Here is a 12116-nt window from a genome sequence, read left to right on the forward strand (position 1 = left end):
CTTGGGTACCCGAGGTAAGGTACTTTCATACAATGGGTCAGCACTTCCAGTGTTTGTTTGTTGGCGTTGACATGAACCTTCATGCCCCTTTTTGGGGGTCCTGGGCTTGCCAGGCGGCGATCAGGCGGATCCACCTGTCAAATCCGCAACGTCCGGCAGCAGCCCACCTCTGCCAAGCCCATTCATTGGATGTCATCATCTCCACCAAAAAAAGATCTCTGAATCAAAGACGACGACGACAACACCCAGCCAAAAGCTGAACACGAGCCACCACCAGGCGGCCAACAAAAAAGAGACACACGATGCGTTTATGATGCACAACGACCTCCTCGATACCGTTCTGATCAGCGAAAGAGAAACGGCTGCCCCCCAGCAGCCCCGCGAGAACAAGACAAGAAACACCACAACAACCACAACCAGTCACCCCACCAACCTCAACACAACCATGTCAGACCGCAGGCCCGACGCCTCGCCAGAGGGCGAGCAAAAATGCCCTGTCGACCACAAGACGAGAGAGCTCTGGCTAGAGCAAGCCCGGCAACAACGCGCCGCCGCCGCCCAATCCGCCTCAGACTCAATACCGAACCCCTCCCCACAACAACAGCCACCACCGACATCAACATCAACACCCTCCTCCTGGTCCTCCTGGCTTCGCTGGCCCTTCTCCTCCTCCCAACAAACACCCACAACCCCTTCACCCCAGCAAAAACCCATCCGCCCCCTCCTCGACGACACCCGCGTCATTTCCTCCATCCCCCGCTCCTCCAACCCGGGCCCCTCCGCCTGCCCCGCCAACGACGAGCAAGAAACCGGCGCCTCATCCACCGGCCATTGGGTCTACCCGTCGGAGCGGCAATTCTTCGAAGCGATGCGGCGGAAAGGCCACGCGGCGGCCGCCGCAGACATGAAGACGGTCGTGCCCATCCACAACGCCGTCAACGAGCGCGCGTGGGCCGAGATTCTCGAGTGGGAGAAGCCGTACACGACCGGCCGCCCGGGGGGCGGTTGTCCCGGCGGGCCGCGGCTGCACAGTTTTGCCGGGTTGGGCACGGCGAGGATGAGTCCGCGCGCGAGGATAAATACCCTGTTGGGATACTCGGCGCCATTTGACAGGCACGATTGGGTTGTGGACCGGTGTGGGACGAGGATTGAGTATGTGATTGACTTTTATGCGGGGCGGAGTGATGGGGCGAACAGGGGGAAGCTGAACTTTTACTTGGATGTGCGGCCGAAGTTGAATACCTGGGAGGGCGTCAAGATGCGGGCTTTACGAGCCCTGGGGTTGTCATAGACGGGACCGAAAGGGTGTGACTCCGCTGGATGTACTAATATCTGTACTTGTTGTATACTCTCCCATCTCCGTCATCACACAGCTTGACCGGGATCATATGAGAGACGAGATTCCCCGGCTAAGAGCAGCCAGGACAGACGATAGACGTATAAACTCCTAAGAGATACCTATAGATCACGCAATGACTTATTCGCTGAAGCAAAAAGCCAAGTTCTTGTTCCATACGTGGTATCTTGAAGAGTAACATATGCTGGCCCAAGTATCCTATTCCATGCGCGTTCAACCACCCGCTCAAAAAGCCAAAGCTCGCCCGTACCCAAAAAAGAAGCCGAACAGCAAAACCGTTTCTATAGACGTACATCCAGAGCCCACCCGCCCCTGTGTTTAATCCGCCTTCGCCTCGTGACCGCCGTTGGGGCGCAACGGATCCTTTTCTGACATATGCAACACTGCTCTTGGAGGTTAGCCAAACCCTATTTCCTCGCGACGGGGAAAACAAGTCACCAGTCAAAAACCCACCCTTCTTCCCATCTCCCACGCGCACGCGGACGGGTAACCTCGTCTCGACGGCGTTGATGTCCAGGTCCCACCCGGCCGCCGTCAGGGCGGCAAACAGCGTCTCCTTCTGCTCGTCCGACACGTAGCCCAGTGGCATCTCGTTCTCGTAGTGGCTCTGCAGGCCGTCCTTGAGCGCCGAGTCGAAGTGGTAGGCGTGGTTGACCGCGTCGAACCACGCCGCCAGGGGCCCGCGGCTGTCGTGGCACCCTTCCTTCATGGCGATGCGCATGTAAAAGTAACCCCCGCGGTGCCAGATGGCCATGAAATATGCGGGTGTCTCGAAGTCGTAGCGGTGGTATCCGCGCGGATTCCAGGCGCGCAGGTCGCCGTACGTCGAAAAATCGCAAAAGCCGCGGTAGTCGCCCGACTTGCTCTCGAGGTCGCCGCGGCAGCGGCGCAGGATGCTCTCGCGCTCGGCCACGTCGGCCGGGGTCAGCACGGTGCCGCGCTCGAGCCAGGCGCGGAAAACAATGGTGGCGCGCTGGCGGTTGAGCGAGCGCATGCGCACCGAGCGCACGGCGCGGTAGTTCATGGCCAGGTGCGTCCCCGCCAGCACCACCATGAGCAGCCACACCGTCTGCTTGTCCTCGACCAGCCGCACCACCAGCGACCCCGCCAGCATGCCCAGCAGGCTGACGACGGTTTCCTGCGACGCCTCCTTAGCGTTGAGCTCGGCCAGGTTGCCCGTCAGCGCAAAGTGCGCCGACAGACTGGCTTTGCTCGCGTTGGCGGCCACGCCGCACAGCGAGCGCAGCACCCCGGCGGAGACGATGACGCCGAGCTTGGGCAGGTAGGGCAGGGCCGGCGTCAGGAGGTCGAGGAACTGCGCGCTGTCGTTGAAGATGTCGGCGAGGAACCGGTAGAACTTGCACTCGGGCTCGATGGCGCGGCCCATGCGATGGGCGAACAGGATGGTGGCGATGCGCGAGATGGTGTCGCCCGTGATCTTGAGGATCAGGGCGCCCGTGGGCGACGACGACGAGTCGCCGACGCCCAAGCCTTCCAGGACGGCGCGGTTGGCCAAGAGCGACGTGATGGACGAGGCAAAAGCTTGCAGCGAGTCGTATGTCTGGTAGGCGAGATAGTCCTCGGTCACGGTGTGGGGGAAGCCAGCGGGCAGGAAGGCGTAGAGGATGGCTTTGGGGAGGGGGACTTCGGTTTTCTCCTGTTCATAGGGAGAGAGGTAGGTAGGTTCATTAGCGCCCAGTCAACGATAGATAATCATGTTCCAGCAAGTTGTCCAAATTCAACATACCGCCCTGAGCGTCTCCCTTTCGCCGCTCTCGGTGTAGGTGCAGAGCACCTCGCCCGCCGGATCGATATCGTAAAAGCTCCGGCTCATGGCTGTGTCCGTCTCATGCTTGTCGCCGTCGTGGGGAGGGGAAAGGAGCGCAATTGCAGACTCGAGACGACGGACTCGAGATGAGACGAATGGCCCGGTGGCGGGCTTCAATGGACGCGATTGCAACCGTTCCGACGGAAGGACGCAAGAAAGGCGGTTCACTTAGACGACGGTCTTGTTATATGTACAGGTGTCCTGGATTCGAAATCTGGAAGTGCTGGTCGAGGTCAGGTCGATAACGTTGAAGCAGGGTACGTAGCGCTCCGGAGAGTGCCTGGGGTTGTGGCCAAGTTCCCGGTTGGCGTGCCCAGTGTCAGCTGCAGAAGCCCCCCTGTAGCATCCTCCAGATGGGTCACTGCATGCCCCAGGTCCCCAGAAATGGCAGTTCCGACGTAACCTCCATCATGGATGGGGTTTCCTGGGATGGGGAAGGGAGGGGCTTCAGGTGGATGGGATCAACGTCATGTCTCTCCCAGCGACAATCATCAACAAAACATGGGGTCGCCATACAGAGAAGATTGAAGTTGGGTGGCAATAACTACTCCACAGAGTTTCGATTCTTGTTTATTGACCATGACAATGACATGCAGCAAGAAGGTATCCAACGTCCACTGTATTTACCCAGCATCCCATGCAGCACATCCCGCTGTCTATGCTTAACTCGATCATGACCTCTTCACCGGCGTCCCGTCCTCGGAAATGAGGTGCTCCTCAGTCCGCACAGGGCCCTCACCCACTCCCGTTTGGATTACGCGGCTGATACCGCTCTTCAGCAGGCCAGCCACGCCTTCGTCCAGCGAGACGCTCGGCTTCAGCCCGCTGACGATAGCCTCCTTCCATCCCGGCACCTCGCCGCCGAGCACGTGGTAGAAGGTACCGACAACCAGCTCCGTATCCTTTTCGAGGTAGTACACGACAGCGTTCGGACCAGCGTCAAAAGTATAGGCAGCGACGGTGCGGCCGGCGGCAGCATTGATCTGCTCGACGGCGCGGACAGCGGCGCGGGACACGTCGTTCATGTAAAAGATGGGCGGGTACGTATCGGCGCAGGTGGCATGGAACGAGTTGGAGTCGCGCATGGTGATCTCGGCAAAGGCAGCAAAGTCGCGGTCGCGGATGGCGCGCTCCATGCCCTCCATGTGGCGGGGGACGACACGGGAGACGCGCTCTGCGAACAGGCCCGACGTGGCAACGGTCTGCTGCATGCCGGACGTCGAGCTGACGCCCTTCTTGGCCGCCGAAGCAACCAAGATCAGAGCGCGCATCTCGGGCCAGTGGGAGGCTTCAGCGACCTGGTCGGCCATCGAGTCGTTGCCGTCGGGGGCCTCGCCCATGCGCCAGGCAACGTAGCCGCCGAACAGGCTGCGGCACGCGGAACCGGAGCCCTGGCGAGCGATGAGGCTCAGTTCCGAGGGAGAAGCGGGCAGTTCGTAGAGGTTGGCAATAGCGCGGACGAGGGCCGCGAAGCCGGCGGCGGACGAAGCCAGACCGGCGGCCGTAGGGAAGTTGTTTTCGGACACAATGCGCAATGGCATGGTGGACAGCTTGGGCAGCGAGGGGTCGGCGGCTTCGAGGGCGGCGCGGCGGGCGCGGAGCTCGCGGAAGCAGGCTTGAGTGCGAGCACCGGAGACATCAGACGGCTCGCCGTTGAGCAACAGGGAGTCGCCCTCCGGGTATGAGGCCGAGCACGAGGCTGTGGTCAGGGTCCGGAGGTCGGCCTGGTCGAGGGTGACGGATAGGGAGCTGTTGGTGGGGAGGTTGAGCTTCGCGTCGCGCTTGCCCCAGTATCTGTTACGACGAGGCGTCGCAGGGCGTCGTCAGCTTGATTGTCTTTTCGATTGAGCAGCCCTCGGTTCTCTCGTTGTCCCTCAGATCCCCTCCCATGCTTTCTTACTTGACAACAGCGATGTTGACGGGCGCCGTGGTGCTGGCGCGGTACACCTTGGTGTCTGCCATTGTGGTCGGAGAGGATGAGAGCCGAGCAAACAAACAAAGCAAACAGTCGGTCTTGTTGAAGTCGTTGTTGTTTCTGTTTCAACTCCAATGGAATGGGATCCAAGCAAAAACCAAGTTGAAAGAAAAGACCTGAGTCTGGCCGGACTGGAAGCGGTCAACTTGGGCAGCTTCCCCCTGCCCCTTCTTTTGGAGTTGGGTTCCCGTTCAGGTTTGGCGGGGCAGTGGGGTCCTGATATTCCTCCCCACGAACGAGGGGCAAGCGCGGGGCAACCAGAGAGCATTTGGGAATTTCAACTCTCCGTCAGCTCCCGGCCCTTCGCTGTGCATTTCGGCCGCTGACCAAAGTCAAAGGCGGTGCCCTCAGGCACAACAACAGACTTTGTTGACACAATGGCAAACAAGGCCGCTGACTCATCGCATGGTTTCCCGGATTGGTATCCATCTACTCCTCCAAATGCTCCCCTTACGACGTCATACCCCAACCCTGCTGCTTGACATGTAGCTTTTCTCTAGACTCATCTTTTGCTTTCAACAAGACAGGAGCTGGGCCATCTCCATCACCTGGCTTGGGACAACGAACGGCATGGTTCTTCTAAGGCAGTTCAGTGACATTCAAATAATCACTCCTATACATCGCAATCACCTTGGGGCCTCAACGTTACTTGATGAGAACAACACGCTATTCATTGTTGAAAGAAAACCTTGGCAATTAATCGGAAAGACTAACACGAAAACAGCTGGACTCCCAGCTACACCCCCACAATGACCCAAATGCCCAACTTTTCCTCACGTTAGTGGTACTATCCTCGCTTTCGTTGCAAACTAGTCTCTTCCCAACAACCAGTCCACTCTGCCTAAGTTTCTCCCTAATCCAGTTTACACTTGATATTGTCCTGCTGTAGTCGTCACAGGCGCCATACCGCCACCCAAGGCCCCCGTATGCGTAGGCCCTCCGATGACATTGGTAGGAGGGCTGATCTGTGATGTTGGAAGGTGCCCGGAGTTGCTACTTCATCTCCAATGATTAGCCATGCCTCCCAACAAGGCTTCCCTTATGATACCACGGGGAAACAAAGCACCTTACGCAGCAATTCTAGCCCGGTTCTTGTCCTTCTTCCGGTACTTGGCGACGACGTATGCTCCCTAGGTGGGTTTCCGTGTCAGACAGACTACTTCGTTGTCGAGCCTGGACATTGATATGAAGACTCACCAGAATTGCACTCAAAAGGTAGCCGATGAAAGCCAGGAAGGAGAACGACAGCGTGGCCCGCCAGGAGTTGCACCCTGACCGCGCGATCTCCCCAGGGCGTTGGACAACCACCGGGGTCCGCCACCATCTGCTCCAGTAGAAACTCCAATAGTTCCAGTACCAGAAGGTAGTGCAGCTACCACCGTGGGTGCGCTGATTCAGGGAGATTTCCAGTCAGTTTCTTCCTCTCTCTCACACTGTCCCAGGTCCCGCCCGGTTTCTCACTCACCGTAGCCAAAAGACAGAAAAGCACAAGCCACATGACAAAGAGAACAAAGTCCATCGGGAAGCCCAAAAAGGCGTACATGAAGGGGGCGATGAAGACGATGGAGTAGACGATACTGATGGACGCCGTCACGATGCCGTAAATGATGCGTCCGTCCTTCCACGCGCCCGGCGCCTCGTTGACCAGCCGGAGGAAATTGGCCAGGATGCCCAGCACGATGACAGCGCAGATAATCTGCCACACGCGCAGGAGCACCAGCGCGATCTTGGATCCCTTGCCCATGGTGAGGGTGTTTGTTTGGTGTTGGTGCTTGAGTTGGGATCAATGCCGACGGGATGGACCGCAGTTGACACTGTCTGAGTGTCTCGAGCTTATCACTTAAGGGTTATTCGGATGGTAGTTTGGATTAGGGTCCTTGGCCCAACTGTATTTGTAAGTACCTATGGAACTTGGGGAGCTTGGGTAGCTATGTGAAGAGTCTATGGTGGGTAGACCCAGCCTCCAGCGACCTGAGCTGCTTAAGTCTGACGAGCTTTCTTTGTTGTCCAGGCAGGACTAGTTAAGTGAGCTTCCAACCAGCACTGACGTCCGCTTTGCATGACCTCATTGATGGGGATTTCTCAGCATATCATTATTCAGGATTTCCGAGACAGTCATCGTCACGGGGGTAAGCATCGCATTCCGAAAGCAGTCCATTGGCATGATGCCGAAAGTGACTGAAATCTCTAGCAAACCGGTTTCTTAGACACCTATGACATCATGTGTTTCTCCATTTGTTGGTTTTCCAAACTCTTGAGTAAAGCCCGATTGGCCCCCATGCAAAGTAGATTCAATCAAGAAAGGCCGGTTCTTTCCGTTGTCACTTGCGCCAGTCCTCTCTTACGGTTCTGTGACCTCCTGAACCGAGAATACTTGTGTAATAGAAGATAACTCCTCTCTCATGCGCGCTCAGCAACCGCAAACCTCCGATCCAGGGAGGTCTCGTCCTGAGGGCAAATGAGTTATAGACTCAACCATCAGTCGGTTATTTCTTTCTGTGAATGTGATGCACCATAGGACTTGGCCAATATGTTGAAAGATCCATCAGTAAGATTCAGGTTTAGACAGTATTATAGGTATCAACCACAGAGTGTGTCATAGGTGAACAAATAGCTTGCTTCCATGTCTCTCAACCTCATAATCATGGTGATTGTAAGCTTCTCCACGACTTTCTATAGCCCTACAATTGATCGCCCGATGCATGGTCACACTATCAAAAGTGCTAGTGAAATGAGGTTTAAGGTCAAGAACTTGGTTCTCCCACACCGGAAACAGAAGAGTCGACTTTGAAGGTGAACGCACAGTTTTGAAATCTCCCTCAATATCTCGGTGATTCAAGCAACCCAAACCGACCTTCAACTCAAGTTAATATCCAGGACAAAGATGGGAGCCTGTTATTCAAGATGTGGGCTGTATCAAACCATGCACAACGCGAGCGTTTCCTTGGAATCTCTCCTCTTCATATCTTGATGTTCTTTCTCACCGGTTTAGCAAGTTGTTTTGAAAGCAATCGGCTTGCTTAACCTGACCACTGAAAGAAGAGTTGACAAAGCACTTAGTTCTCATCACTATCTCATACGTTTCAATGCCCTCATCGCCTCTTCACACCAGCACTTCCTTGGTCGCACTGAGTCATGTGCTACGCAAATCCTTCCAAACCACCTCTCTCTCTCCATCTCACCCAGAAACAAAGCAGCCGAATGGAGGCATGTAGAATTACACCAAAAGCCCGCTGCAGATAGCCGCAAAACTTGCAAAGGTCTCTCTGTGAAAGCCTAGCTAGGGTAGTTGCTGGGTTGCCACGTGTCAACCCAGTCCCACGAGCCGACATCCCCGGGCGGTGTACGAAGGGCGAGACATGGGTGTCTCAAACGGTTTGTGCGGGGAAGAGGATACCTAGGTAGCTCAGTAGCTTGCTCGGGCTGCTCATCTGGAGATCTGGTGAGAAGCAGCTCCAGATATCCAATGTCCGATAACACGCAGAGTACTTGCAGAGTACTTCTTGGATGGAAGCCACTTCACGCTCCACTTTGCCCGAACGATGGCCCTGGGGCTTTAAGCACTGTGCTCTTGACCTTTGTTTATTTGTTTATTTATCTTCATTCAGAACAGTTCAGAAGAGCATCATCTTGTTTTTCCCGTTTGCTGACGGGTTCAACGACGAATTGATGACCACATCCATAAGCTAGCACGTCCATTGACACCGCGCTGTGTCTCGCAAAGGGCTTAGTCCTAGTTCAAAATGCCCCGGGCCATTCATTGATTGTACACTCGAACACAGCAGACGCACCCGGTGGTGAGTGGTGGTACAGAGTAACGTTACAAGAGAGCAACCAGAGACAAAACCCCCCGACTTCCATCAGTAGCAACGGACGACACTATCCCCCTGTGCCGACTTCTTTGTCCTCCCTGCCACGACAGCTTATTCACTCCAGGTTCCATGGGAGAAGCAAGCTGCCGATGGTAGCACAGCAGGGAATGACTACATAGCTGCTCTTGTCTGGGTTGTCTATGTTCGTAGAACCCTATTGGAGCCCATTGGAGGAATGGATCCGGGTCGTCTCACGGTCGCAACAAGGCCAATTGAACAAACATCTGATCCAATCTGAGAAATCACGCAGACAGCCAACCAACCATTGGGTAGACGCAGACGGGAGTCTGTCCATACGGCATATTACACAGTACATTCATCCAAATAGCCCAAGACATCAGGTAATGAAGGCAAAGACCGGAATGTTGGCGGCCGTCCGCAAGTACGATCTCTATTCATGATATTTTGTTTGGTCTAGAGCTAGCAAGCATGGATGTATGTATGTATGATGCCCATCTTTTAGGGCGCTTTCGTAAGAAACTAGACATAAACCTTGGCTCATGGCAAGCAGTAGGTAAGTATGTATAATATCACATGTCTCCGTGCCCGTACAAAAAGGAATGACATCAACAATTGGGGTATCTCGAACGACATGCGAGTTGAGGAACAAAAGGATAGAAAGAAGATGAAAAGAAACAAAGGCTGACAAGCACGGTGCTGAGCCTCGAAGCATTTCAGCCAAATGCGTAATCCCATCCATCCAGCCAGCCAGCATGTCAGGACAAAACATCATGGGGCACCTGTTCGGCTTTGAAGAGCCTCACTTGCGCAGCCCAACCTTTCCGGCAAGGTTTTTGAACCAAATCGACGCACTGCTACCGCCGCTGCTGGTCCGCCTCTCGTCGCGGCCACTGCCATGATGGTCGCGGACGGTGACCATGACGGCATCTCGTTCCATAGGACCAACGATGTCAACGTCGCCTAGCTCGGGGAACTTGCCGTCGTCGCTGAGCGGGCCGCGTGGGAGAGACAGCGGCATAGGTTGGCCGCGATCTTCTCCGGCGGCGGCACGACGCTGCAACTCGGAGGCGATAGAGGGGTCGTCGGGACAGTTGCGTCCGAGGCGGGCAACGAGGTCGTCTTCGTGGCGCTGCCACTCGCGCTCGATTTCGGCCCACTTGGCCTCGGTCAGGGCATACGTCTTTGACGTTGAGCCGTAGTGCTCGCCTGTGCGGGCGAGATGCTTGGCGTAGTTGGTGCGCGCAAGGGCCCTGTCGGCGCGGAAGGTTTGGAGTGCCGCGAGATCGGCATTCTCGGGTGCGTATGGGCGCGGCTCGATGGTGAAGTTGGCATGGCCGAGGCGGTCGGACCAGGCATCCTGGGGATAGTCCAAGAGGCAGAGGGCCGGTGGAATCTGCGGTGGGGGAAGAGCGTCGCTCACGGTGCTTGAAATGGTCGCGCGTCGGAGGGATGTAAGGGACGGCCTGTTACTGAGAGGCGGGGTAGGGTATGACGGCTTTGCCGGGGGCAGGTCTGTAACAGGACTCGGCATGATAGATGGAGACTGCAGTGGTGAGGTCTGAAGTGACGGAGAAGGCGCACGAAGGGAGGCCGGGGCTTCGGTCATGAGGGGCGGCAAGAGCGGAGTCGTGGCGGTAGCACGGTCTCGTTCTACTCGCATTCCCAGGGTTGCCGGCTCGCTCTCGAGGGGGGATGGAAGCACGATGCTTTCGCAGCTCTCGTAGAAAGACAGCGCAGGCGTCGCCGGGACCGAATCGTTACCACAGCCATGGTCGGGGAGACGGGCCGCTCCCGAGACGGATGACGATCTGCTGGATCGGGTGGTCCTAAACGAGAAGCTCGGCCGAGGCTCCGCGAGAGAGGGATCAGATGCCGGGGAAAAGGTCAGGTCGCGGCGCCTGGAGGAGGTTGACGCAGACCTCCAGCGTGGGAAGCCCGGCAAGCTGGGTAGCCGTGACCCCAACCGAATGCTCCAGCTCGAGAAACCACCTTCAGATCCATGGCGCCTCTTCTTCTGCCGCGGGCTGGGGCCAAAGTCGCCGTCACTGAGAAAGCCAAGATCGTAGTCCAGCTCAGATGTCATGCAGGGATACATGGCAGACCGCTGGCCATAGTCGTTGCTGTGAGCGCAGGGAACGTCGCCTTTCGGGCTGTTAGTCTCGGGTTTCACATGGCTCCCATGCCATCTCTCTACCGCGGCCACTTACACAAGCAGTAGTCGGGGAATGTGAAGTCGGCCGTGTCCTGTTTAGGGGGAGTTGCTGGCTCGTCCTCTTCCCTCTCTGACGGATCCTCCTGAACATCTGGAAGCTGGGGTTTGCTGGGTCTGGTGGCATGGACTGAGTGCGTAGGGGACGCGGGACTATCGGGGTATGGCGGTGACGTGAGGTCGAGCGAGGAGGAGGAGGAGCTCGAGAGCGGTAACCTTGGGTGATTGGTTCGTGAGAATGTCGATGTCACAGGCGACGGTGAGGCAAGGTCGGACGAGGACGAGTCGTAGAGGTAGTACGGGTGCGTGTGTTCGGGATCATGGTCCACGAGCTCATGTTTCCTCCTCTCTTCCACGAGCCGCGGGAGCAGCAACGGCTTCAGTCCGGATGACATGGGTGGCTGGGGAACATGAGAGACGCAGCGAAGTCGGGAATTCCTCGAAATGTTGATTATGATGCTGGAAAAAGCTCGATCGTGGCAATGGGGACGCTAGGTTTCCATGTGCCGAGCAAGCCAGACGAGAGCTGTTGGGCTGGCGATTTGTTGTTGTTCGTGGGAAAGGAGAGGGAAGACTGTGAAAGAATATGGATGGGGATGGATCACATAGATGCACAACAGCCGAGAGCTTCGCAGACCAACTCAGCGCGATCAGCCGGGTGTGTGGTACCCGACAGGGATGGTGGCTTAGGATCCCGCCGTCATCTGTGCTTTGGGAGCCGTCATGAGGGTTGCGGGGCCGCTAGGAAAGTCCAGGCCGGTGGACCAAATGAGTGGCGGCGGAAGCTCGGCCAGCAACCTAGGCCAGCAGCAGCAGCGGGGCAGCAGGGAAGAGAACCTGGAACTGGGAATGTCCGGGTAAAGCAAGCGCGCGGCCCACGCCTGGTTGTTTTTTTTTTTCTTCTTCACCTTTGC

The 12116-nt window shown here is 56.7% G+C and overlaps 6 protein-coding genes across 6 annotated transcripts; 1 reads left to right on the forward strand and 5 right to left on the reverse strand.

Annotated features, from left to right (window-relative positions):
- Positions 1-313: 313 nt before the first annotated feature.
- VTJ04DRAFT_2075 (uncharacterized protein) lies at positions 314-1291 on the forward strand (the record flags this gene model as incomplete). Its single annotated transcript, XM_069359833.1, has 1 exon — positions 314-1291. The coding sequence occupies one exon, from the start codon at positions 314-316 to the stop codon at positions 1289-1291; it is 978 nt and encodes a 325-aa protein (XP_069224683.1).
- Positions 1292-1675: 384 nt separating this feature from the next.
- On the reverse strand, positions 1676-3191 carry VTJ04DRAFT_2076 (uncharacterized protein; the record flags this gene model as incomplete). Its single annotated transcript, XM_069359834.1, has 3 exons — positions 1676-1740; positions 1811-3014; positions 3105-3191. The coding sequence occupies 3 exons, from the start codon at positions 3189-3191 to the stop codon at positions 1676-1678; spliced, it is 1356 nt and encodes a 451-aa protein (XP_069224684.1).
- Positions 3192-3856: 665 nt separating this feature from the next.
- VTJ04DRAFT_2077 (uncharacterized protein) lies at positions 3857-5147 on the reverse strand (the record flags this gene model as incomplete). The annotated part of the gene is made up of 2 exons (XM_069359835.1): positions 3857-4979; positions 5086-5147. 2 exons carry the CDS (start codon positions 5145-5147, stop codon positions 3857-3859), a joined length of 1185 nt encoding a protein of 394 aa, XP_069224685.1.
- Positions 5148-6227: 1080 nt separating this feature from the next.
- VTJ04DRAFT_2078 (uncharacterized protein) lies at positions 6228-6904 on the reverse strand (the record flags this gene model as incomplete). The annotated part of the gene is made up of 3 exons (XM_069359836.1): positions 6228-6290; positions 6358-6549; positions 6626-6904. The coding sequence occupies 3 exons, from the start codon at positions 6902-6904 to the stop codon at positions 6228-6230; spliced, it is 534 nt and encodes a 177-aa protein (XP_069224686.1).
- Positions 6905-8846: 1942 nt separating this feature from the next.
- On the reverse strand, positions 8847-9765 carry VTJ04DRAFT_2079 (uncharacterized protein; the record flags this gene model as incomplete). The annotated part of the gene is made up of 2 exons (XM_069359837.1): positions 8847-8869; positions 9585-9765. The coding sequence occupies 2 exons, from the start codon at positions 9763-9765 to the stop codon at positions 8847-8849; spliced, it is 204 nt and encodes a 67-aa protein (XP_069224687.1).
- Positions 9766-9792: 27 nt separating this feature from the next.
- VTJ04DRAFT_2080 (uncharacterized protein) lies at positions 9793-11597 on the reverse strand (the record flags this gene model as incomplete). Its single annotated transcript, XM_069359839.1, has 2 exons — positions 9793-11135; positions 11201-11597. 2 exons carry the CDS (start codon positions 11595-11597, stop codon positions 9793-9795), a joined length of 1740 nt encoding a protein of 579 aa, XP_069224688.1.
- Positions 11598-12116: the final 519 nt, after the last annotated feature.

The sequence above is a fragment of the Mycothermus thermophilus genome (assembly GCF_041956435.1).
Source record: "Mycothermus thermophilus strain CBS 625.91 unplaced genomic scaffold VTJ04scaffold_1, whole genome shotgun sequence".
NCBI lineage: Eukaryota > Fungi > Ascomycota > Sordariomycetes > Sordariales > Chaetomiaceae > Mycothermus > Mycothermus thermophilus.